This window comes from Erpetoichthys calabaricus, chromosome 8 (assembly GCF_900747795.2).
Source record: "Erpetoichthys calabaricus chromosome 8, fErpCal1.3, whole genome shotgun sequence".
Lineage (NCBI taxonomy): Eukaryota > Metazoa > Chordata > Cladistia > Polypteriformes > Polypteridae > Erpetoichthys > Erpetoichthys calabaricus.
In genome coordinates, this window is record NC_041401.2 from 125,761,223 (window position 1) to 125,784,185 (window position 22,963).

At 38.3% G+C, this 22,963-nt stretch overlaps 1 protein-coding gene across 1 annotated transcript in view; it reads left to right on the forward strand.

The window, feature by feature from the left end:
- Positions 1-22,963, forward strand: part of wrap73 (WD repeat containing, antisense to TP73) — an 80,264-nt gene that overhangs the window by 49,326 nt on the left and 7,975 nt on the right. The window contains exons 5-10 of the mRNA XM_028807455.2: positions 15,955-16,027; positions 16,801-16,904; positions 17,141-17,227; positions 20,212-20,346; positions 20,533-20,610; positions 20,988-21,093. Coding sequence (XP_028663288.1) covers positions 15,955-16,027; positions 16,801-16,904; positions 17,141-17,227; positions 20,212-20,346; positions 20,533-20,610; positions 20,988-21,093 — 583 coding nt within the window. The remainder of the gene's footprint in view (positions 1-15,954; positions 16,028-16,800; positions 16,905-17,140; positions 17,228-20,211; positions 20,347-20,532; positions 20,611-20,987; positions 21,094-22,963) is intronic.

The following is a 22,963-nucleotide window of genomic DNA, read 5'->3' on the forward strand; positions in this document are numbered from 1 at the left end:
GACGAACAAACTGCCTTCTGCTACAGCCAAATATTTCAAATTTTGACTCATCAGTCCAGAGCACCTGCTGCCATTTTTCTGCACCCCAGTTCCTATGTTTTCGTGCATACTTGAGTCGCTTGGCCTTGTTTCCACGTCGGAGGTATGGCTTTTTGGCTGCAACTCTTCCATGAAGACCACTTCTGGCCAGACTTCTCCGGACAGTAGATGGGTGTACTGGGTCCCACTGGTTTCTGCCAGTTCTGAGCTGATGGCACTGCTGGACATCTTCCGATTTCGAAGGGTAAAAAGCTTGATGTGTCTTTCATCTGCTGCACTAAGTTTCCTTGGCCGACCACTGCGTCTACGATCCTCAACGTTGCCCGTTTCTTTGTGCTTCTTCAAAAGAGCTTGAACAGCACATCTTGAAACCCCAGTCTGCTTTGAAATCTTTGTCCGGGAGAGACCTTGCTGATGCAGTATAACTACCTTGTGTCTTGTTGCTGTGCTCAATCTTGCCATGACATGAAACTGTCTTCCACAGCCTTACCTTGGTAGCAGAGTTTGGCTGTTCCTCACCCAGTTTTAAGCCTCCTACACATTTGCTTCAGTTAATGACTGTATTTCAACCTACGTGTGACACTGATGATCATTAGCACCTGTTTGGTATAATTGGTTGATCATACACCTGACTATAATCCTACAAAATTCCTGACTTTGTGCAAGTGTACCTATAAGAATTGATGCTGGTTTGAAGGCAAAAGGTAGTAACACCAAATATTGATTTGATTTAGATTTTTCTTTTGTTCGCTCACTTTGCATTTTGTAAATAGATAACAATAAACAATCATTATTTATATTTCTGAAAGCATTCTTTGTTTACAGCATTTTCTCACACCTGCCTAAAACTTTAGCACAGTACTGTATGAAGATTTTTTTTTTATGCAGAGATTGAGATGACCTAATTGAATAAGGAATTGGGACAGTGGACAACAGCAAATAATGTAAAATGTCCATGAGTGCATTTAAGACCAACATTTTGGGTAATAATTGGTTCAATGTTTTTTCCATCCTGGTTTATATTGGTTGAGTTATGATCATTTTGCTCACTAACCAGGGTGGTAAACTGTTAAATTCTGAGACATCTCTGAGCCAGTAACAGTGTCATTTGACTATAATTGACTGTCTTAACAAGTGCATTCGAAAGAGTGGCCCAGTGGATCGTCTTTGAAATTTGCACTTTGGTTGAACTGAGTTTTAATGTTAAGTATTCTAAATTGATACTTCACTTCTAGTTTTTCATACTGTAGAGGTCTCAAGTCCAAGTCTCAGGTGCTACACTATAGATAAAGTAGCAAAATTCACACCAGATATAGTCATATAGGGGTGCTTGCAATGGGTGTAACAATATGTTTTCTGATGGTGAACCTAAAACTGCTGATGAAATGCAGCATCTTACCATTATCTTTGGCCTCAGTTGAAACATGTATGGCCATTAAATTCTAATGAAAGGCAGAGGCAAAATTATTTTTTTCATGTAATTTTTTGTTTACATTCCTAGTCGGTTTATAAGGATGCTACTTGCACGAAGTAACTAAGTTCTTGGAATCTAATCCATTCTGTGCATGAGTATAAGAGACAGCTTGCCCTAAACAGATACGAGATCATCTGTCTGGTGTAAGCGTTACTGAATCTGTAATCCAGATTCTCCAAAATATCTTGATAAAAATGTGTGTTTAGATGTTGGGGATGGATCTGAGGAATGTTCACACACTTCTCATTATTTCAAGACTTTGGCCTAGACACTCTTAAGGGCCAATGCTTTTCTCAGATAGAATCAGGAAGTTAGGAAGAATCCACCAGAAACTTTGTACACTCTGCTATCAGTAAAGCAAAGAACAGCATGTATAAGTATTTGCCAACATAGATTCAAAGATTGATCTTGTACATATATATTTCACACATTTAATGAGCACTTAGATTGGAAAGAGACAACAGTAACCTTAATTGCTGTTTTTTATGCAACCTGGCACTCATTACTTGATATCAAGCTTGAAAGAGTTGAATAAGTATCTTATTAACTAACATGTCTGATATATTTCAACATTACATTTTAAAAGTACTAATTTTGCAGTTACTACTTGTAATAAAGGCGGTCTGCCATACATCTTTATCATGTAAATGATGGTTAGAATGACAGTCCCTGAAGACTTTTTCTTTTTTATCATATAGGAATACCATTCAGTCTGAATCACTCCATCCACAAACCCCACCTTAAAAATTCCCCTCATCCCAGACACATTCATTAGTTAGTTTTTGCTAACTATACAGTAATTGAATTAGAAAAATACGGTGGGGCTATACTACGGCACATTTACTTACATTGATTTTATTTTATTTATATTTATTTTATTGAAATCAAAAAACATTCCATATACGCCTAGTTTAACAAAACTAGGTTTGAAACAAATCGACCCCACCCATGAGAAAAAGAGCTAGGTCAGCAGAGTAGCACTTTAATAATAGTAAAAACATGTTTATTAATAAATGAAAAAATAGATAGAATAGAAAAAGAGGGGGGAGAATCCACTTCCTCAAATTAAATGCTTATTCTAAAATGTTATCAGATCCTGCCAGGTTTTGAAACATTTTTGTACAGATCCTCTAAGTGAGAATTTGATTTTTTCCAATTTTAGATAATATGTAACATCAGTTATCCACTGACTTAAGAGGTGAGTTAGGATTCTTCTTACTTACTTTGATTTCAAAGCCATTAACATCCATATATATGTAATGTACTTTGATTTAGTAGGCTTTGATTGCAACATGTAACATTTGCACAGTCCCTATATTTAATAGGAATGGAACTCTACATAGATAATACACACTGTACACTGAATCACAACAGTTTCTGAGTACATAAATAAGCATTGTTCGGTTTTTACGAAAAGAGGAATGATTATATATCTTAAAAGTAAAAAACAGATTCCAAAACAAGATCAAAAGAATAATGTGGTGCTAGGTATTGCACCAGTTGAGTGGTGGCCTATGGTTCCTCCCTCCAAGCACTATACATTACATGTCTAGGGTGGCAGCATTCCATGGTTAATGTAGAATGTCTCGCATATCTGCTATTAAAGAGAGGTTTACGGTATGGTTGGCCAGGGAATGGTGCTGAGTTGTCTTGGGTATTTCCAAGGGATGGTAACCTAGGGTATATATCCAGTGCCCTGTTGAAAGAAGGACCAAAGGAGATACAGTATGGTAGTTTCTGTGCAGTATTTGACAGAACTTTGGATTTTTAAACTATCGTACAGTATTGTTAAATTTTTGTTCTTGATTATAGGCTACGCACTTCACCTTACAGCAGTTTGTTTATCCAGACTGTAATGTTCATGCCGTCTAGTTTAATTATGATTACCATTTTATTCCTTTTGGATTCATACTTCGTTTACATGAAGGGTGTCTGTTTAAAATGCTCTCATTATAATAGTTTTGTTGGTTTTAGTGCCATTTTTTTGTGTAAATCCTGTAGGCCACTTTAAAATGGTTTACTTATCTTTGCACTGTTATTTAATCTCAGTAATACATTGAGTGGTGATTTTAATGTTTTTGTATTATTTTACTTGAGTTTTAAGTAAATAAATAAGACATGTTTTCCTTAACTATTGTTTCCATTAATCTCATTAGTAAGCCACAATTAATATCCTATTAATAAGGCCAAGGTAGATCAATAAGACTTTCATAAACACGTTTATAAAGAATGCAAAATATTGGCTAATTATCGTTATCATTAAAGTCCCAGAAAATATCTGGATATAGTTTTTTGCCAATATCGCACACCCCTAGTGATATGTATGATAAACACTTTTCAGTCATTGTTTCGATCAAAAAACAATGATGCAATTTTCATATTATGTTTGCAGTATTAAGACACTGTATATACAAAATATGTATACACTAGAAATACAAGTTTACTAGCTAAGTCAGGTTTCAGTATAGTCCTATAAAAGGCTGGAGCCAGGAATGCCAAATATTTCTTTCAAAGCTCTCCTACTGTTAAGAGGTTTGCCTTGTGCATTTGCTATAATTCAAAAGCTTTTTTTTTTCTTTTGCTGTCTGTCAGTGGAGATGGCTAGATGCTCTTGAGCTGTATTTTGATGGGTTCTGATGTTTTAGCTTACTTGAAAAACAACTGGACCAAAGGTCCAAAAGCATGCTTGCAACAGTGAAGTGCTCTGTCAGAGTTGGCCACATTGTGAACAGAACGGCACTGCTGTTAGAAGCCTTATGCCATGGATTGTATCATTTCCCAGAAGACAATTTAACATGGCTGATGTGAGCAAGTCTTTTACAAAAAAATGACTGAGTGGTGCCAATCCCTTGCAGTCAAAAGCCCTGATATTCACTTAACAAACAAAGTTCTCTTTTAGATTAGTTTGACTGACAATGAAGGCTTCATTTTCATTGCACGTGCCATAAAGACAAGATCACAATTGGAAAAAAAATCTGCTTCCTCTATCAGTAGAAAGTTTTATAATCAGTAAATTATGACTTAAGCAGCACAGTGTTTCCACAACAGTCTGCTTACATAATAGACTTCCTTTTTTTCCCCACATCCACTGTAACACCCAGGGAAAAAATGTTAGCTTATTATTGTTACAGAGAGGGCACAGCAGTCATTAGGACCTTGTTCTGCATGGTGAATTTGTCTTTTACTGTAGGCCCTTCAGAATTTGACTTGAATGTGTTTAAAACTTAGTCATACCTGATTAGCCTATTAATTTTATTCACAGTTTTATCTTACCCCTCTCAGTTTTTATTTATGGCTAACCAGTACAGTTTTTCCAAAATGAGACAATTATTTATCAGTAGCAGATTTTATAATAGAATATTCTGAGTGGAGTTCTAACTCTCAAAATGCAGGGTTGGCAACTAAATATCAAGGAGTTATTTAGGTCTTTAGGCAGCAATAACACAAAACTAGGATTGTGTCAAATTAATCACTGATCAAACAGCCCATCTTGCAACATTTTCTTGCTAGATATTCTGGTTTTCTGGATAAACAAAATTATATCTAGCTGCTGAGAAGCTCTCTCAGGTCTCTCTCAGCTACTACTCCCAACTTCCTTATCAGATGTTTGAATGTAGTGGCTCTAAACAGCCATGACTTTGAAGGATGTGGACTAAAATAATCCAGTCATCCCTCACCTATCGCGGGGGTTACGTTCCAGAGCCCCCCGCGATAGGTGAAAATCCGCGAAGTAGCGACCTATATTTATTTTATTATTTATACATATTTTAAGGCTTTATAAACCCTTCCCACACTCTTATAAACCTTTCTCACTCTCTTGTTAACCTTTCCCACACTCTTATAAACACTTCCTATGCTCTTAAACACTTTCTACATTCTTAAACACCACAGACCAACACTGCACGCAGCGATCATATGTCGATGTGTCTGCACTCGCTTTGTGAAGGGGGGCAGCTGAACTCAGGCTGAGCAGAAATGGACTTTGTGCTGCTTCTGCCAAAAAGCCTGCTTGTCGCTCTGCGCTTTCGGAAGGAGGAGGAGGAGTGGGGGTGTGTGAGGGATGAACGCACGTTCGCTCAAACCCCCCCTCCCCGGAGGCGCAGTAAGCTCCTGCCACTTCGCATTGTCAAGGGGGTGGGGAGCTGAATGAACGCTAAGGAGAAGTGGACTTTGTGCTGGCTTTGTGCTGCTTGTCGCTCTGCGTGTCAATAATTTAAAAGCCTGTACAGCACCTATTTTCCTGTCTCACTGTCTTGTCTTGCATGAAGTTAAAATGTTTTATAATAGTGAGATGTTACTCATATCCTTAGCCCGACATCCACCTATCATATGTGTTAACAAAGTGTGTTTTATAAGTTTACATGTGTTTAAAGCATGTGGGATGGGTATTTTAAGGCTTAAACTATAAAAATGTTTATTTATATGGTCTTTCTATATCGCAGATTTTCTCCTGTTGCTGATGGGTCTGGAACATAACTTCCGCGATAGGCGGGCAATCACTTGTATTTAAAAACCCGCGAAGTCGTGAATCCGCGAAAAGTGAACCGCGAAGTAGCGAGGGATTACTGTACTTACATCTAGAAAAGTGTGGGGACCTCAATTTTTGCTGTTTTTCCATAATAGTCTAAAAGTAAGTTAAGCATAACTTCATTTTTATTTCCACTATATTTTTGCCTGAAAGTTTCAAGAATCAGCTGTCAGATTTCACAGCTTGACTTAAAGAAGGTTTTGTTGGGGGCTTAATTTTATATACAGCGCAGACAAAATTGTCTACTGAAAATGAATAATGCCTTCTCCATCATAGACATCTTCTTCAAATGGTTTTTCCTAATGGATACATATTTTATTTGACAAAGTGATAGAAACAGATATTGTTCATAGTGTAGTAGTGCTTAGGGGACATACATGAAGGTTGTTTTACTGATGGCTTACTAAAGACTCTAAAATCCTGTGATAAGGTTTTTGTTTTATTAAATTAGGAAGAAATTAGCAGTTGGGGGCTGATGTAGGACATGTGAATTTATTTTGCTGTGCTTCTGCTTAGTTCCTGGAGTTTTGTACTAATTTGATCTTTATATCTGGTGTGGGGGAATCAGCCCTGGCACAGACAGGCAGACATCAACGGTTCCAAACCAGACACGTGTTTATTTACAGGTGTAATCAGTCCCACACACAACCCAGTGCCTCTGCACCAATCACCCTCAAATACGGGCCTCTCAACAGTCCTGTCTTCACTGCTTCCACTCCTCTCCTCCGCGTTTCGTCCTCTTCCACCCAACTCCGGCTAATGACTGGAGGGAGACGGCCCCTTGTATTTGCACCCGGACATGCTCCAGGTGCCCCCGATGAGCTTCCTGTGGCACTTTCTGGTGTGGAGGAAGTGCCGCATGAGCACCCGGAAGCACTCTGGGCATCCTGGTAGTCCTTCAGCCAGTTGCCTCACATTTTTATGCAATCGTTTTGTTCACCCCATTGAATTAAAGCTGAAAGTCTACACTTCAACTGCATCTTAGGTGTTTCATTTAAAATTCATTGTGGTAATGTACAGAACCAAAATTAGAAAAAAGTTGTCTCTCTCTCCAAATATTTATGGACCTAACTGTATATGGACACCCATGTCATATGAAAATTAGTGCCTCACTGGTTGATTAATGGCTTCCAGTAGAGCAGGCATGATGGGGTGAAGCTTGGCTGACATATTTCCTGACCTGTCAGTTCCCTGAGAAGAGGCAACGGGTAGGCGATATAAACTGATGAAAAAACAAAAATGTTCTTCAATGCAAATATGCAGCATTGGCCATCTTAAAATGGACCTAAAATACAGTCTGTACATCATATTCATGACATTTGAGATGTAATATGTTTGTCACATTGATGCAGATTATAACAGTGGCTTGGTAATATTTATTACTATGCGTTTGAGTAATCATTTAGCTGGTTTGGCTGCATTTCCCTACTTGACCAAGGGAGTTGTAATTTCCTACTTTCTCCTAAATGTTGCATATGCATGTGCCGTCCCCTCATCAAGTTTTCTTTTATAAATCCCGTTGTTTGTGTGGGAAATTGCATACGCACATTACAAGCATTGTTTTGTGCGTATGCAAGGTTTATAATCTAGTGACATAAGAGTGGTTTAGAAACTTGAAAGTTCAAGTTCAGAAAGTCACACAGTGCCCAAAATAAAAAAGAAGTGGTCAGATATAAAAGTTGCTGTGAAAAGGCGAGTTAGCCCACTGTCTGAATGTCATAAGGAAGCATATTAGGGTACAGAGAAAAGGGAAAAAAAGGTTGAAATGTCAAATTTAATCTCGAAATTTCCACTTTAATCACGTAGTTTTTGTCGTTAAAGTAGAATGTCATAAACTTCAAACCCCATTGTAACTAAATTAGCACGTTAATTCTATTCTATGTGTTCTTCTGTGTACTCTGTATGTGAATCACTACGTGCTTCTTAACAGGCTTTCTCTTATGCCAACAGGACACAGAATACATTACATTCATGCTATTACAGCTCTCTGAACAATTTAAATACTAAGATGTATACTTGATATAATTTTCATGATGATAGGAATTAAAGCATGTATTAAACATGGGGGCACAGTGGTGCAGTGGTAGTGACGAGCTGGCGCCCTGTCAGAGATTGTTCCTGCCTCCCGCAAGATGCTTGCTGCACCAGTGCGCGACCGTCAATGAAATTATTTATTGCAGCAGTACTGTCTCTTTCAAACATACTAACTCCCAATTTCTTTCCGTCCTTTTCTTTCTCCAGGTAACCAATCGCCACACAATAAGCTCTGTAATAAATGTCAAGTCATTTGTAAGCATGGAATGCCGATTCTTCAGAACTTTTAAGGAACATTGAAATATCTTCATAGTACATGTTTAATTATTCCATCCATCTATCCATCCAGGACCACACCAATCCCAGAAAGCATACAGTGCGAGGTAGGAACAATCCCTGAATGGGGCGCCAGTTCATCTCTACCGCTGCCCAACTGTGCCCACACGTTTGTTTATTAACAGTAAACATTATTTAAATGAAGTTAAAAATGTATCTATATAATGTAATATAAATACATTACTGCATTTCATCTTAAAAATGATATCAAGAGCTCCAAGAAGATAGTGCTTGGAAATATGAATCGACTTAGAAGCCAGTCATCATCATATGTAAATACACGATTTCTTCTATTGAATTGAACTTAAATTCCTTTATTGTTATTGTATGGTACGATGAGATTCAATATGCAAATCCTCCATAAACTTATTTTCCTATAAAATGATAAAATAATAATAAGATAAAAAAAAAAACCTTCAATATGAAAACATACAGTGATATGAAAAAGTTTGGGAACCCCTCTCAGCCTGCATAATAATTTACTTTCAGCAAAAAAGATAAGTGGTATGTCTTTCATTTCCTAGGAACATCTGAGTGCTGTGGTGTTTTCTGAACAGAGATTTTTAGTGAAGCAGTATTTAGTTGTATGAAAGTAAATCAAATGTGAAAAACTGGTTGTGCAAAAATTTGGGTCCCCTTGTAATTTTGCTGATTTGAATGCATGTAACTGCTCAATACTAATTACTTGCAACACCAAATTGTTTGGATTAGCACTTTAAGCCATGAACTTCATAGACAGGTGTGTCCAATCATGAGAAAAGGTATTTAACCTCCTAAGACCCGAACTCTTTCATGGCATGCATTTTTAATTTCTCTTTGCTATTTGGGATGATTGGGACCTGATAAATATAAAAACAAAGAATTATCTTTTTACCTAATGTAGTTTCTGAGAAAAATGATGTCCGTTCGTTTTAAATTTCGATAGAACACTATAAAGCCACAATTGAGTAATGATGTGCAAAACTCTTTATTTGGTGTCTGAACACAGCAGCATTTTTCCTGAGTACAAAAACAAAATGTGAAACAACAACTGTGCCCCTTTGAACAATATGGCTCATTTGAAGTGCTGCTAACAGTTGCAGGAAGACGTATGTCTGTAACAAAGTAAAAAAAGTAAAAGATTTCTGAACATCGCATGAAACACGAGAAACATTTCACTCCAAAACTGCTACTTCAAACTTTTTTTCCCCCGTGGGAACATGTTTACACTTATGTGTGAAAGGCTGTGTAACAGTTGCGATCTGCCTGTAAGCAGAGGAACACTTTGCATGTAACACACTTCACTCGAGTTTTCCCTGAGCAGCCTTTTGCTCTGCAGCGTGCTGCATTCTTCACTTTTGCCACCTCTGGCAGATGTGCATTAGCCTTCCTGCGGAATGAGACATGGGGCACTGCCTTCACTGGATGCTTTTTCCCTTGGATTAACACGTCTGGGTCATCTTCCTGCGCTGAAAAGTCAGAGCTGTCATTGGCATGCTGAGCCAAGAAGGTCATGGCCACTTCCATGCGAAATTCAAGAAACTGCATGATGTTCTTCTTTGGTGTGCCACATACAGTAAGGTCTTTGCGGTACAGTAGCCAGCTGTTGGCTAAAGCCAGATCCGTAAAGTTCATTAGCATCCGCAGTGTCTATTTCTTTGTACGGCCACTCATGCAATAGTAACTCATCATTCTATCGACAAGGTCAAATCCACCCATCTTGGAGTTGTATTCACGGATAATACTTGGTCGCGAGATGGTCATATATCGTTTTATTTTTTTGTCCCATCTCTGGCAGGTGTCTTCTGGCTCTCTAGTATGAACAGCAGACATCATCAATACGGGTTTGTTGTCATACCACTTCACCACACAAATCTTTCCATCCTCAGTGGTAACTTGTTCTGAGGTCCCTCTTCCGTTGTTTTTCATTGTTTTGTCAGTTGGTAGCGTCTGTACTGCTGCAGCGACCCGATTCTTCATAACTGTACCAGTTACATACATCTGCTTCTTCATCATGCATTCCACACCTTGGATGGACATGAAGAACCGATCACAGTAAACCTTTGTATTAGGATGCAGTGTTTGAGACAGACGATCTATGACCAAGCCTCCCAAACCCAGATCCTCTGGTTCTTCAACCTGCTCAAGGAGTGCAGGTGCCCCTTGATAAATGTCAAAGTCCAGCACAATACCATCTGCTGTTGCGCAAACAAAGTTTTTTTTATGCCAACTGGGTTTGGCTTCATTGGCAGATATTGTCGACACGGACAAGCTCCTGTGAATGGAATCATCTGCTCATCAATGGAAACGCATTCTGGGCGAGCCTGAGATTTGCAGCCTTTCAGAATGCGGTTCAGAAAAGGCCTCACCTTCCAGAATTTATCACACTCTCTCAGATCCTCTGGAACATCATCATCAATGAGCACTTTGAGTGATTGCCTCAGTCCGAAGAATCTGTCACGTGTGAACTTTTCAGTGATGGCATGGAATCTCAAGGTTTTGGACCAGTACATCCTGATTGCAGGATACGGTACGCAAGACATCAAAATACAGGCACCAAAAAAATGATAAATTTCATCAGTTGATGTGTTGATTGGGTTCCCACTTCTAGCCAGTGACGTAGCATTAGAGCAATCTGCAATCATTTTCATCAAATCTTTATCAATATACTGCTCTATGTAGTCCAGTGGGGTCCAGCTCTCTCTGTCCTGCACAGTTTCTTCCTCATGCTCAAACTGGGCTTGATTTGGTGTTAGCGGAGAAGCCTTCCATTGCATCCCACGCCCTTTCTTGGACTGTTCTTGATGGCTTGGTCCAGGTGTTGTCTCTTCAGGGACATTGTCTGAGACATCAGCCTCATCTTGCTGTGTCCGAGAGTGACGTCTGAGAGTGTGTGATCTGGCAATGTCACAATCTGTACGATATCCTTCATATTCATCACGGAGACGTTTACGTCCCCTGATAAGCTGAGGGGGCTGTGGTATGGGGTCCTCACACCCACTACTGTCCTCCTCACTGCTGCTTAGCTCCTGTCGTGGGGGTTGATATTCAGCATCCCCCATGGGATCGTCAATGTCTGACAAATCTTCCACCTCTGAGTTGTCTCCACCAATTAACCCAAGTAACTCCATTACTCTTGTGAGAGAATAACGCTCTGGAAAAAACATCATGAGAAAAATCAAATAAAAAACTATGGAGATTTATTTATAAAACATGCTATATCTGCTTGTACTGTAGTAAACTATTGTTTTCTACCTAAATCATCCAAAAATACAATTTCATTATCGCATTTTACTAGCACATGTGGCTAGAATTTATGATAACATATAACTTCCTCTGTCCACATTTGTGGACATTGTCAACAAAGATAACAAAACTAAGTCCCTCTGTCCACATACGTGTACCACATGTTTAGCGGCATGGTAAATCGTTACAGTTACTAACTTTTGTAAAATTTGACTTCCATAACAAACATTGAACACTTTTATACATATCTGAACAAGAATCAGCCATGAAATGTGATTGAATTTTTTACCTGGTCGAAGTTTGGCTTGGGAGTTGCCATCTGAACTTCTGGGTGTGTTGTCGGCCATCTTGAATCTAATGTGTAATGAGAAATACTCTTCTGCCACCACCAAGTGGCAGTATAATGTCCTTGTAAGTGGATATCAGGTCCTTGTAGAGCAAAATTTAGTATTGTGGTCTAGACAACTCAAAATGTGATGTCCGCATATGTGGACGCCAGGTCCTAGGAGGTTATGGTGGTCAATTGCAAGTTGTGCTTCCCTTTGACTCTCCTCTGAAGAGTGACAGCATGGGATCCTCAAAGCAACTCTCAAAAGATCTGAAAACAAAGATTGTTCAGTATCATGGTTTAGGGGAAGGCTACAAAAAGATATCTGAGGTTTAAACTGTCAGTTTCGACTGTAAGGAATGTAATCAGGAGATGGAAGGCCACAGACACAGTTGCTGTTAAACCCAGGTCTGGCAGGCCAAGAAAAATACAGGAGTGGCATATGCGCAGGATTGCGAGAATGGTTACAGACAACCCACAGATCACCTCCAAAGACATGCAAGAACATCTTGCTGCAGATGGTGTATCTGTACATTGTTCTACAATTCAGCACAATTTGCACAAAGAACATCTGTATGGCAGGGTGATGAGAAAGAAGCCCTTTCTGCACTCACGAAACAGAGTCGCTTGTTGTATACAAATGCTCATTTAAACAAGCCAGATTCATTTTGGAACAAAGTGCTTTGGACTGATGAGACAAAAATTATTTGGTCATAACAAAAAGCGCTTTGCATGGCAGAAGAACAACACCACATTCCAAGAAAAACACCTGCTACCTACTGTCAAATTTGGTGGAGGTTCCATCATGCTGTGTGGCTAGTTCAGGGACTGGGGCCCTTGTTAAAGTAGAGGGTCGGATGAATTCAACCCAATATCAACAAATTCTTCAGGATAATGTTCAAGCATCAGTCACAAAGTTGAACTTACGCAGGGGTGGGATATTCTAACGACAATGACCCAAAACACAGTTTGAAATCTACAAAGGCATTCATGCAAAGAGAGAAGTACAATGTTCTGGAAGGCCGTCACAGTCCCTTGACTTGAATATCATCAAAAATCTATGGGATGATTTGAAGCAGGCTGTCCATGCTAGGCAGCCATCAAATTTAACTGAACTGGAGAGATTTTGTATGGAAGAATGGTCAAAAATACCTCCATCCAGAATCCAGACACTCATCAAAGGCCATATATTAAAAGGAAGTTGCTATTTTGAAAGCTCAGCCAATGATAAACAAAAATCCAAACAATTAGGAGGGGTTCCCAAACTTTTTCATATGATTGTAAGTACAATATACATATAGTTCAGATAGTGTAATATTATGAATGTAGTGCATGTTTAATGTGAGGTAATTGTACTTATAAGTACAAACAGTTCTACCAGGAGCACTTGATGGAATGACTGAGTGCATTTAGAGTTCTTGGGATGCAAAGTGTTTCTGAACTACGAGGTCCCTACAGGAAAGGCACTAAAGTATTTGTCTCATGGAAGCCATTCAAGTTGACTGTGCGTACAGCGTGTGCTAGATGCTGTATCCCTAAAATCATTTTTCCATTCAGCCATGTCCGTCCAGCAATCTTCTGTTTGACCTTCAAACCAGGATGTCACAGCTCTCTTGACATCTTCATCACTTGAAAACCACTGTCCAGGAAATAATCTGAGGGAGCTAGGTCAGGACTGTAGGGTGGGTGGTTCAGCTGCTGGAACCCACATTCTTGGATAGCAGCCTGTGATTGTCGTGACATGTTAACTGGCATATTGTTGTGAAGAAGCAGCATGCCTGCTGCGAGTTTTCCTTGTCTTTTATCCTTGATTGACTCCTTCAAAGTGATCACTGTGTTGACGTAACTCTCCCTGGTTATGGTTGTCTTGTGTGGCGTGAACTCCAGAAGCAAAAGTCCTTAAATATCCCAGAAGATAGCTGCCATGACTTTGCCTGCAGATTTCTGTTTTGATCTTTTTTGGGGTGGAGGGTGACTTGTGCGTCCACTGCATTGACTCCATTTTGGATTTAGGGTGCCTGTGGTAGACCCAAGTCTCATGTCCAGTCACCAAATGGTGGTCTTCACAGGGCATCTCCAAGTTCTCCTGGCAGCACTGCTGAGATGCCCATTTCTTCAGCTATTTGGGAAACCTTAATTCATCTGTCTGACAAAATTAAATCCTCGACTTTCTTCCACAGGCTGTCCAGTGTGAGGGTCATCTTCAGTGGACTCTCTACCCCACTTAAACCGCTTGATCCAAAATTTTACTTTGTGGGATGATGGGGCAGACTCACCATAAACTGCAGTCATGCGTTCATGGATCATCTTTGGCTTTTTCCCTTCTTTTGTGAGAAATTTTATCGCTGAATTTTGCTCCAAATCTAGCACTTTTTTTTTTTTTTCTTGATTCGCACAAGGACTCTCCTGACATTCTGTCTCTTGGAATGTGAGACTCGCACTGAGCCACAACTGTGTACGAGTAACCTTGAGACGGGTCACAACGTGCCTAGACTTGTTTCAACATGCTTGCTACTTTCTTTCATACTCAGATAAATAAATTATTCAACACCCCTTGTATTTGCACAGAATAAACACAACTTGTGAAACCAATGCACATTGTTAAAGTTACTCATTTCTCAAATGTTTACTTTAATCAGTGCTGTGATCACTCAGAAAAGATTACCTTTGATTGCACTGGCCCTGCCATTTTAAGTGTTTTGTTTGCTTCCTGCTGGATGTGCACAAATATCGAAAGCTCCTCCTTCAGTTTTAGCAGGTGTGCCTTTTAAATCATCAGGTTGTTGCTTTCATGGCATATAGCCATATTCATCATTTTCATTCCTTTCATCGTGTCTTTTTTTGTGTATAGCAGTGTGTATGTGAATGTTTCTCACATGGGCAAATACAAAATCAGTACACATTTTAATACTTGTAAAATATAAATAAGCAGAGATAAATTACAACCACAAGTAATGGAAGTGATGTTGAAGCAGTGTTATTTTTTTTTTTGATAGACTATGTGAAAGTGCATCTAAAACGTTAACCTGCTGCATTTAGGAAAATATATAAAGTAGGATAGCAACAGTAGCAAGTGAGCTTTGCCCATAAGTATGAAAAACTATATCTTAATCTAAAAAAACTCTTAAATTGTACAGTAGGATTCTCTGTTAATCTGTTTTAGCCATGTGGTGGTATAAAGCATAACATTTACAGATATGAATCTGATTTGTTTCACGGAGGTCTAACAATTGCTATTTGAAGAAATTGGGGACAGTGCCATTGAATAGTGATTTACTGTGTCTGCCCACTATTGGTTGTGTGACTCCTCCTCATATACTTGGTGCACCTGACTCTAAAGAAAATGAAGTAGGTTTTATTTTGGAAGTCAGATGCAAGATCTGCTTTGTTTATGTGGTTATCATTAAAAAGGTAGATATAAAAAGTAGATTTGGAAACTGGGTACCCAATCTGTAACCTAATGTAATCTAGTTTAGTATTAAAGAATTTGCTATTGATGCATAGGAATTATGTCAGTAGTTTCAGATTTTGTATTTCATATTGTCTAGTTAGATGATGTTCTAAACAGAGCTCCAAGGTTATTAATATTGTGCTAATGTGGCAAAATAACCAGTGTGTCGTGTTTATATATATATATATATATATATATATATATATATATATATATATATATATATATATATATATATATATATATATAATATAATATAATATGTGTGTGTGTGTTTAAGACTCATAGCTAGCAAAAGGAAACTGGATTTAAATAAAATAAGAAATTTAATACAATGTTTTGTTGATGTATGTAGGCTAAAATTCAATTAAGTAATTTGTTCATGAATAGAAGATTGAGGGGGAGAACAAGCTCTGGAACTTTGCTGTTACCTGCATATCAACATCATGTAAACTTACTTGATTTTCAAAGTGTCTCCCATTTGTCTGCTTATTTACTGCTCACCAAATTAAATGATTTTGTTTCTCTTTTTGTAACAGCTGCGGATCACTGTCTGGTCTTTGTGCACCAAGTCAGTATCTTATATAAAGTATCCCAAAGCCTGTCATCAGGGTAAGTATTTATGAGTGGGCGTCTTTCCATATATTGTAATTTGCATTTGGGTGGTATCTACCAATAGACATCAGTATCTTTTGAAATTGTGACGACTTGGTGGTGTAATGTTTACGGCATACAGCAACCTTGCAACAATTAGTAATTGAAACTATTTTCACTAGTTTCATTGCGTTTCAAAATTAATTTAGTCTGCTTTTACAAATATTAGTTATTAGTAAGTTAACATTAGTAACCTATACCTTTATATTACATATATAGGATTTTCCATAACCTATGTAAATATATGAATACAGTTTCATAATAAAAATCTTCATTGAGTTGCTGTACTGACTTTTATTCTCAGCTCTACCAGGAATGTAGCTGTGACAGTACTGATTAAAGACCAGTTACTTGAGTTTAACTTTTAGTCATTTAGGTTTTTCTTCAAATAACACTCACTAATTTTTGGTGCATTGAAAGGCTTTAATTAAAACCATTTATTTCTTTTTGATTAGCTTTTTTGATGTTTTGCTCATTATTAGTCTGGTTTTATTAATTTTTATTTAATTTGTCATGATCTTGGAAATTAGCTTTTGAATAAGAGATAACATTTACTTTATCCACAGCAGTATTTCTTCAATAACTGTCTTGCTTCTTTGAGAGAATCTCCCACTTATTATAGCATTCATCTTATAATCCAGCACAAAGGAAAATTGCAAACATAACTTGTAACAGTGTTAGGATGCAATAATGAATGGTGAATATTTTGCTGTATTTTTTTTGGGTTTTAGGAATTGACTTCACCAAAGACGGGCGCTATCTTGCACTGGCGGAGAGACGAGACTGTAAGGATTATATCAGTATCTTTGTTTGCAGTGATTGGCAGCTCCTAAGAGTAAGTGGCTGATGTGCTGTTCCTTGACCCCAGCCTTTGGAAATGCTGTTGGCATTGTCTTTCATTATGAGAATGATTAATATGAATGACTCCTACAGTCCATTTGGATTACAGGTCCCTGTTTAAAGTGCCAAAAGGCTGACTTTTGCTGCAACCTCTTACCATTTCCTGTTTCCAGTTCACGTGCTAAATTAAAGAGTATTAACGTAGAGTCTGTCTGTCATTTTTAAATGCAGCATTTTGAGACTGAGACGCAGGACCTGACTGGAATTGAGTGGTCACCAAATGGTTGTGTGTTGGCAGTTTGGGATACCTGTTTAGAGGTAAGGTGGCGTTGCTGGCAGCATTGAGCCCCCTTATATATTATATAATGGAAGCAAAGGTCTTTGATTTGGTTTGCATATTTGTAGCCCATAAAGGGAATAAATAAATCATGTATCTTGGAAAAGTTTTTTTTTTTTATTCCTAAGTTTTCGACAACCTACCAGGTGTCATAATCAGAGGAAAATGATTACACATACAGGACTCAAAGGCAATATATAGCAAATGAGGGCGTGGGGGTGCAAGGGGGTTGGTGGAACAATAAGTTGGGGTCAGGAGGGTGATGGTCATAAAGTCCTTTTTTTATTATTTAGATACTCATATTTTTAAGCCTGTATATTCTAAGTTCATGTCCAAATGTCTGTTAATGGTGCTTCCATTTGAGAGCCATGACTCGGCCAGCTCTCTGGCACTGTTAGTTTTAGCCTTGAATTTTACTTGCACCTTGTCCCCATTAAACCTGTGTGCTGTTGAACTTGTGTAAGAATTTGTATCAGAGATCGTGGGTCCTTCCTTCATCACAAAACTGTTGGTGCCTGTTGCTGTAAAGAATCCTCACATTCATCAACATTTTATGGTGGGGGATGCCGTTACCTGGCTGAGGTGTAGTGTTAGATTTATGTCACACATACTGCTTAGTGTTAAAGCCAAAAGGTTCTCCTTTACAAGTCTCATCAGACCACAAGACTTTGATATATCTCTGCAGTATCTTCCAGATGACATTCATTACAGGCAAGGATATTTTTCCCCCAGTCTGGTCCTTTTTCCATGCTGCTTTTTTTTATAAAGGCCCTTTTTGTGCAGTACCTTTGGGAGTGTTGAGCCATTAACATTGTCTTCAATTGAAATGTTATTCTTGTTCAGTGATTCGAGTGTAGAGTGTTGTTGAAGTATTGCTGTAGTTTAAAATTATTTTCCACTTCTGTATGATGGATAGCACAGAGCTTTGAGGTATGTTCAGTGACTTGAAAAGAGTCTTGTGCTGTTCCCCACATTGTAAAAAATGTTATTTTATGATAAAAAAAAAACTGGCAGCTGGGTTGCTAGAATTTTACCATAATAAATAAGGTGACATTATTTTTAGATCTACGGTATAACTTTGTATTAAATAATTGTTTTTTCTTTACAACACATTCCAACAGAAGGGTATGTTTAACCATAACCAGAAATCCATGCACTGTAATAAATATGCCAAATAAACCATTAGAAAGTGCTGTCAAGATCAACCCCAGTACACAGTTTGCATCAGTAAAGTAACAACAACCAATATCAAACATGAATCATTTAATTAAACACATTGAAAACAATTGAATGTTTAAGGAAGTTACGGGATATTATCTGGTGGAGAAGTAAAGTTTGCTTTTGTGGTGTATGGGGTCCTATAGGTGTGCCAATACAACCCACCATAAATCAGCTTCCATAACCTCAAAAAAACCTTCAGCACACAGGGAAAAATAAGTCTGCTAACTTTTTACATTTTTTTTTCCGTCCTGTTCAAAGGTATGCGGTTCACTAGGAACAATATGATAAAAGGGGGCGTGTCCTTATGCAAATAGCATAACTGCAGTGTTACTGAAACAGTGCTTTACTGTTTTACATTTTACAGTTGTTTACCTTCGCTATTTAACAGTTTTACGCTGGGAAATAAACATTTTTTTTCAGTGTAACTGTAATGTATTATTAAATGGTATGTAGCACATTTTGAAGGTAGAAAAATATCGATTGTACAGAACTTGGCTGTAAAAAATAATTAAATGTATTGTTTAAGACATACAGGTAATTTTCCTCAGAACATAAGGTAACTTTCCTTTTTTTTTCAGAAAAGGCATTTTACTTTCACCATTTACAGTATTTTTACTGTTAAATTTACTGACATTTTTTACAGTGCAGATCTCTGCCTCTCCATAATTATAGCCCTGACTTGTTTTACCAAGGTTTAGGATTTTTTTTTTTTTTTTTAATCTTCCAGTTTTGATTGTCTTAGCAATTTTTTGTTCTGTTTTCAATGTGTTTCCTTTGATTTGTCATGATGTATATGGTTTAGCAGATGAGCTGGAAAAATTCTTAACCTTGATATATGGCAAGTTCAGAGTCTGAAAGGACTGATTGAGGTCATTTATGTTAAGTAGAGTGCCTAGAGAGGGCTGCGCGGTCTCGTGGCCTCGGAACTCCTGCAGATTTTATTTTTTTTCTCCAGCCGTCTGGAGTTTTATTTTTGTTTTTTTCTGTCCTCCCTGACCATCAGACCTTACTTTTATTCTATGTTAATTAGTGTTCCCTAATTTTAATTCTTATTTATTTTGTCTTTTTTCTCCTTCATCATCACTTTGAGTTACATTGTTTGTATGAAAATGTGCTATATAAATAAATGGTGTTGTTGAAACAGTAAAATGTGAAAGTTTTAAAGGGTGCTGAATACTTTTTAAACTAACAATAATACATAAACGAAATAAATGTATCCCATGTCTTGCAATCACACTGCGTACCATATGAAGCACTGGATGCACTGAACAAGATAGGAAAAAGGATGCCAGTCCCAGGATATATGTTATAATGATGAGTCAAATTTACAACGGATTCCATATGAATACTTAAATGCTTTCCTCTGATAAAGGTGTGTGTCATCTCTCTGCCTCCTGCTCTTATAAATGGGAACACAGTAGCACCACCATGATCCCACCTTCTCAAATGTTACAAAAAATGTTATGTGAATGGATGTAGTATTTGGATACCTTTTTATCACTTTAGAATATGGGAATACAAAGTTATTGAAATTCTCATCCTAAAAACACTTTCCACTCCTGTAGTTCAAAATCCATACACCAGTCATAAACCTTACACTACCTGTGGGGTCCTGGGCCTCTTTGCATCCATACCAGTGAGGCTATGGGAATGTGCAAAACTTTACTACTTTACACCAGGACAGTACATGGGAGTAGGCCTCACTGATCACTTTTCTTTTTTTCACTTTTCTCTTGCCTCCCAGTACAAGGTGCTGTTCTACTCGCTAGATGGCCGCCTGTTGTCCATTTTCAGTGCCTATGAATGGTGTCTTGGTGTCAAGTCTATCATGTGGAGTCCCAGTAGCCAGTTTCTAGCAGTTGGCAGTTATGATGAGAAGGTACTTGTGTATTTTCTTTACCCTACTCGTGAATTATAATATATAATAATTATGATAGACTCAAGATGTTTTATACCAAACTACTTCATTTGAAGATGAGTGTTAAAAATACTTTTTTAATTGTATATTTTATTTTGCTGTTTTTTAGCGGTTTATGATAGTTTCTAAGTCGGTCTATTCACTTAGGTGCGCATGCTAAACCATATTACATGGAAACAGATTACAGAGCTGGATCATCCCTCAACCATCAGCAACCCCAAAATAGTAAGTAAAGAATGTTATGTGATCTTGTTCCTCATAATTCTTCTTGTTACAAGTTCTTCGGTCACCTCCTTTTAGGCATCCCTCCCAATTTAAAAAATGCTGGAGTGATTTAAACTGGAACACATGAAAACTTTCAAAATTAAAATTATGTCAGGGAGACTTTATCCAAGGAGAAGACCATCAAATAAAAAGTGTTTAGGAAAATTGCCCATGTGGTCATACCAAAAGTGGCAAATGGCAGTAAGGACAGGATGGTCTTTTTGGGGATGTCTGTAAATAAAAGGGATTTGTAGGTTATGTGTGCCGAAGGACAAGAGGCACTGGAACGGGAAATGAGGCAAAATTAATAAACTGATTGGCATTTTGTTTAATTTAAGGTATTCTACCGTGAAGTAGAAAGGCGGCCTGTGATTAGCAATGATGACCTTTCTGCCCATCACAGTTTAACTACAGGGAGCTCTCTGTTTAGTACGCAGAGTAAATGTGAGTACCTGAATATACAAATGTTTAACTAGTGTATATACTCGTATATCTTTCTCATTTAAGTTCTGAACAGTGAACTCAGTGTTACAATTTGTATTTATATTAATTAACAAATTCACTTTTTGCTTGTATGTAATTTTTCTCCCTTTTAACACTAATTTTTCACTAGGAAAACAACATATACAGTGCATCCGGAAAGTATTCACAGCGCATCACTTTTTCCACATTTTGTTATGTTACAGCCTTATTCCAAAATGGATTAAATTCATTTTTTTCCTCAGAATTCTACACACAACACCCCATAATGACAATGTGAAAAAAGTTTACTTGAGGTTTTTGCATATTTATTAAAAATAAAAAAACTGAGAAATCACATGTACATAAGTATTCACAGCCTTTGCTCAATATTTTGTCGATGCACCTTTGGCAGTAATTACAGCCTCAAGTCTTTCTGAATATGATGCCGCAAGCTTGGCACACCTATCCTTGGCCAGTTTCGCCCATTCCTCTTTGCAGCACCTCTCAAGCTCCATCAGGTTGGATGGGAAGCGTCGGTGCACAGCCATTTTAAGATCTCTCCAGAGATGTTCAATCGGATTCAAGTCTGGGCTCTGGTTGGGCCACTCAAGGACATTCACAGAGTTGTCCTGAAGCCACTCCTTTGATATCTTGGCTGTGTGCTTAGAGTCGTTGTTCTGCTGAAAGATGAACCGCCGCCCCAGTCTGAGGTCAAGAGCGCTCTGGAGCAGGTTTTCATCCAGGATGTCTCTGTACATTGCTGCAGTCATCTTTCCCTTTATCCTGATTAGTCTCCCAGTTCCTGCCGCTGAAAAACATCTCCACCGCCTGATGCTGCCACCACCATGCTTCACTGTAGGGATGGTATTGGCCTGGTCCAAACGTGACACCTGGCATTCACACCAAAGAGTTCAATCTTTGTCTCAACAGACCAGAGAATTTTCTTTCTCATGGTCTCAGAGTCCTTCAGGTGCCTTTTGGCAAACTCCAGGCGGGCTGCCATGTGCCTTTTACTAAGGAGTGGCTTCCGTCTGGCCACTCTGCCATACAGGCCTTATTGGTGGATTGCTGTAGAGATGGTTGTCCTTCTGGAAGGTTCTCTTCTCTCCACAAAGGACCTCTGGAGCTCTGACAGAGTGACCATCAGGTTCTTGGTCACCTCACTGACTAAGGGCCTTCTCCCTCGATTGCTCAGTTTAAATTGCCAGCCAGCTCTAGGAAGAGTCCTGGTGGTTTCGAACTTCTTCCAGTTACGCATGATGGAGGCCACTGTGCTCATTGGAACCTTCAAAGCAGCAGAAATTTTTCTGTAACCTACCCCAGATTTGTGCCTCAAGACAATCCTGTCTCGGAGGTCTACAGACAATTCCTTTGACTTCATGCTTGGTTTGTGCTCTGACATGAACTGTCAACTGTGGGACCTTATATAGACAGGTGTGTGCCTTTCCAAATCATGTCCAGTCAACTGAATTTACCACAGGTGGACTCCAATTAAGCTGCAGAAACATCTCAAGGATGATCAGGGAAACAGGATGCACCTGAGCTCAATTTTGAGCTTCATGGCAAAGGCTGTGAATACTTACAGGTGCTGGTCATAAAATTAGAATATCATGACAAAGTTGATTTATTTCAGTATTTCCATTCAAAAAGTGAAACTTGTATATTAGATTCATTCATTACACACAGACTGATGTATTTCAAATGTTTATTTCTTTTAATGTTGATGATTATAACTGACAACTAATGAAAGTCCCAAATTCAGTATCTCGGAAAATTAGAATATCGTGAAAAGGTTCAATATTGAAGACACCTGGTGCCACACTCTAATCAGCTAATTAACTCAAAACACCTG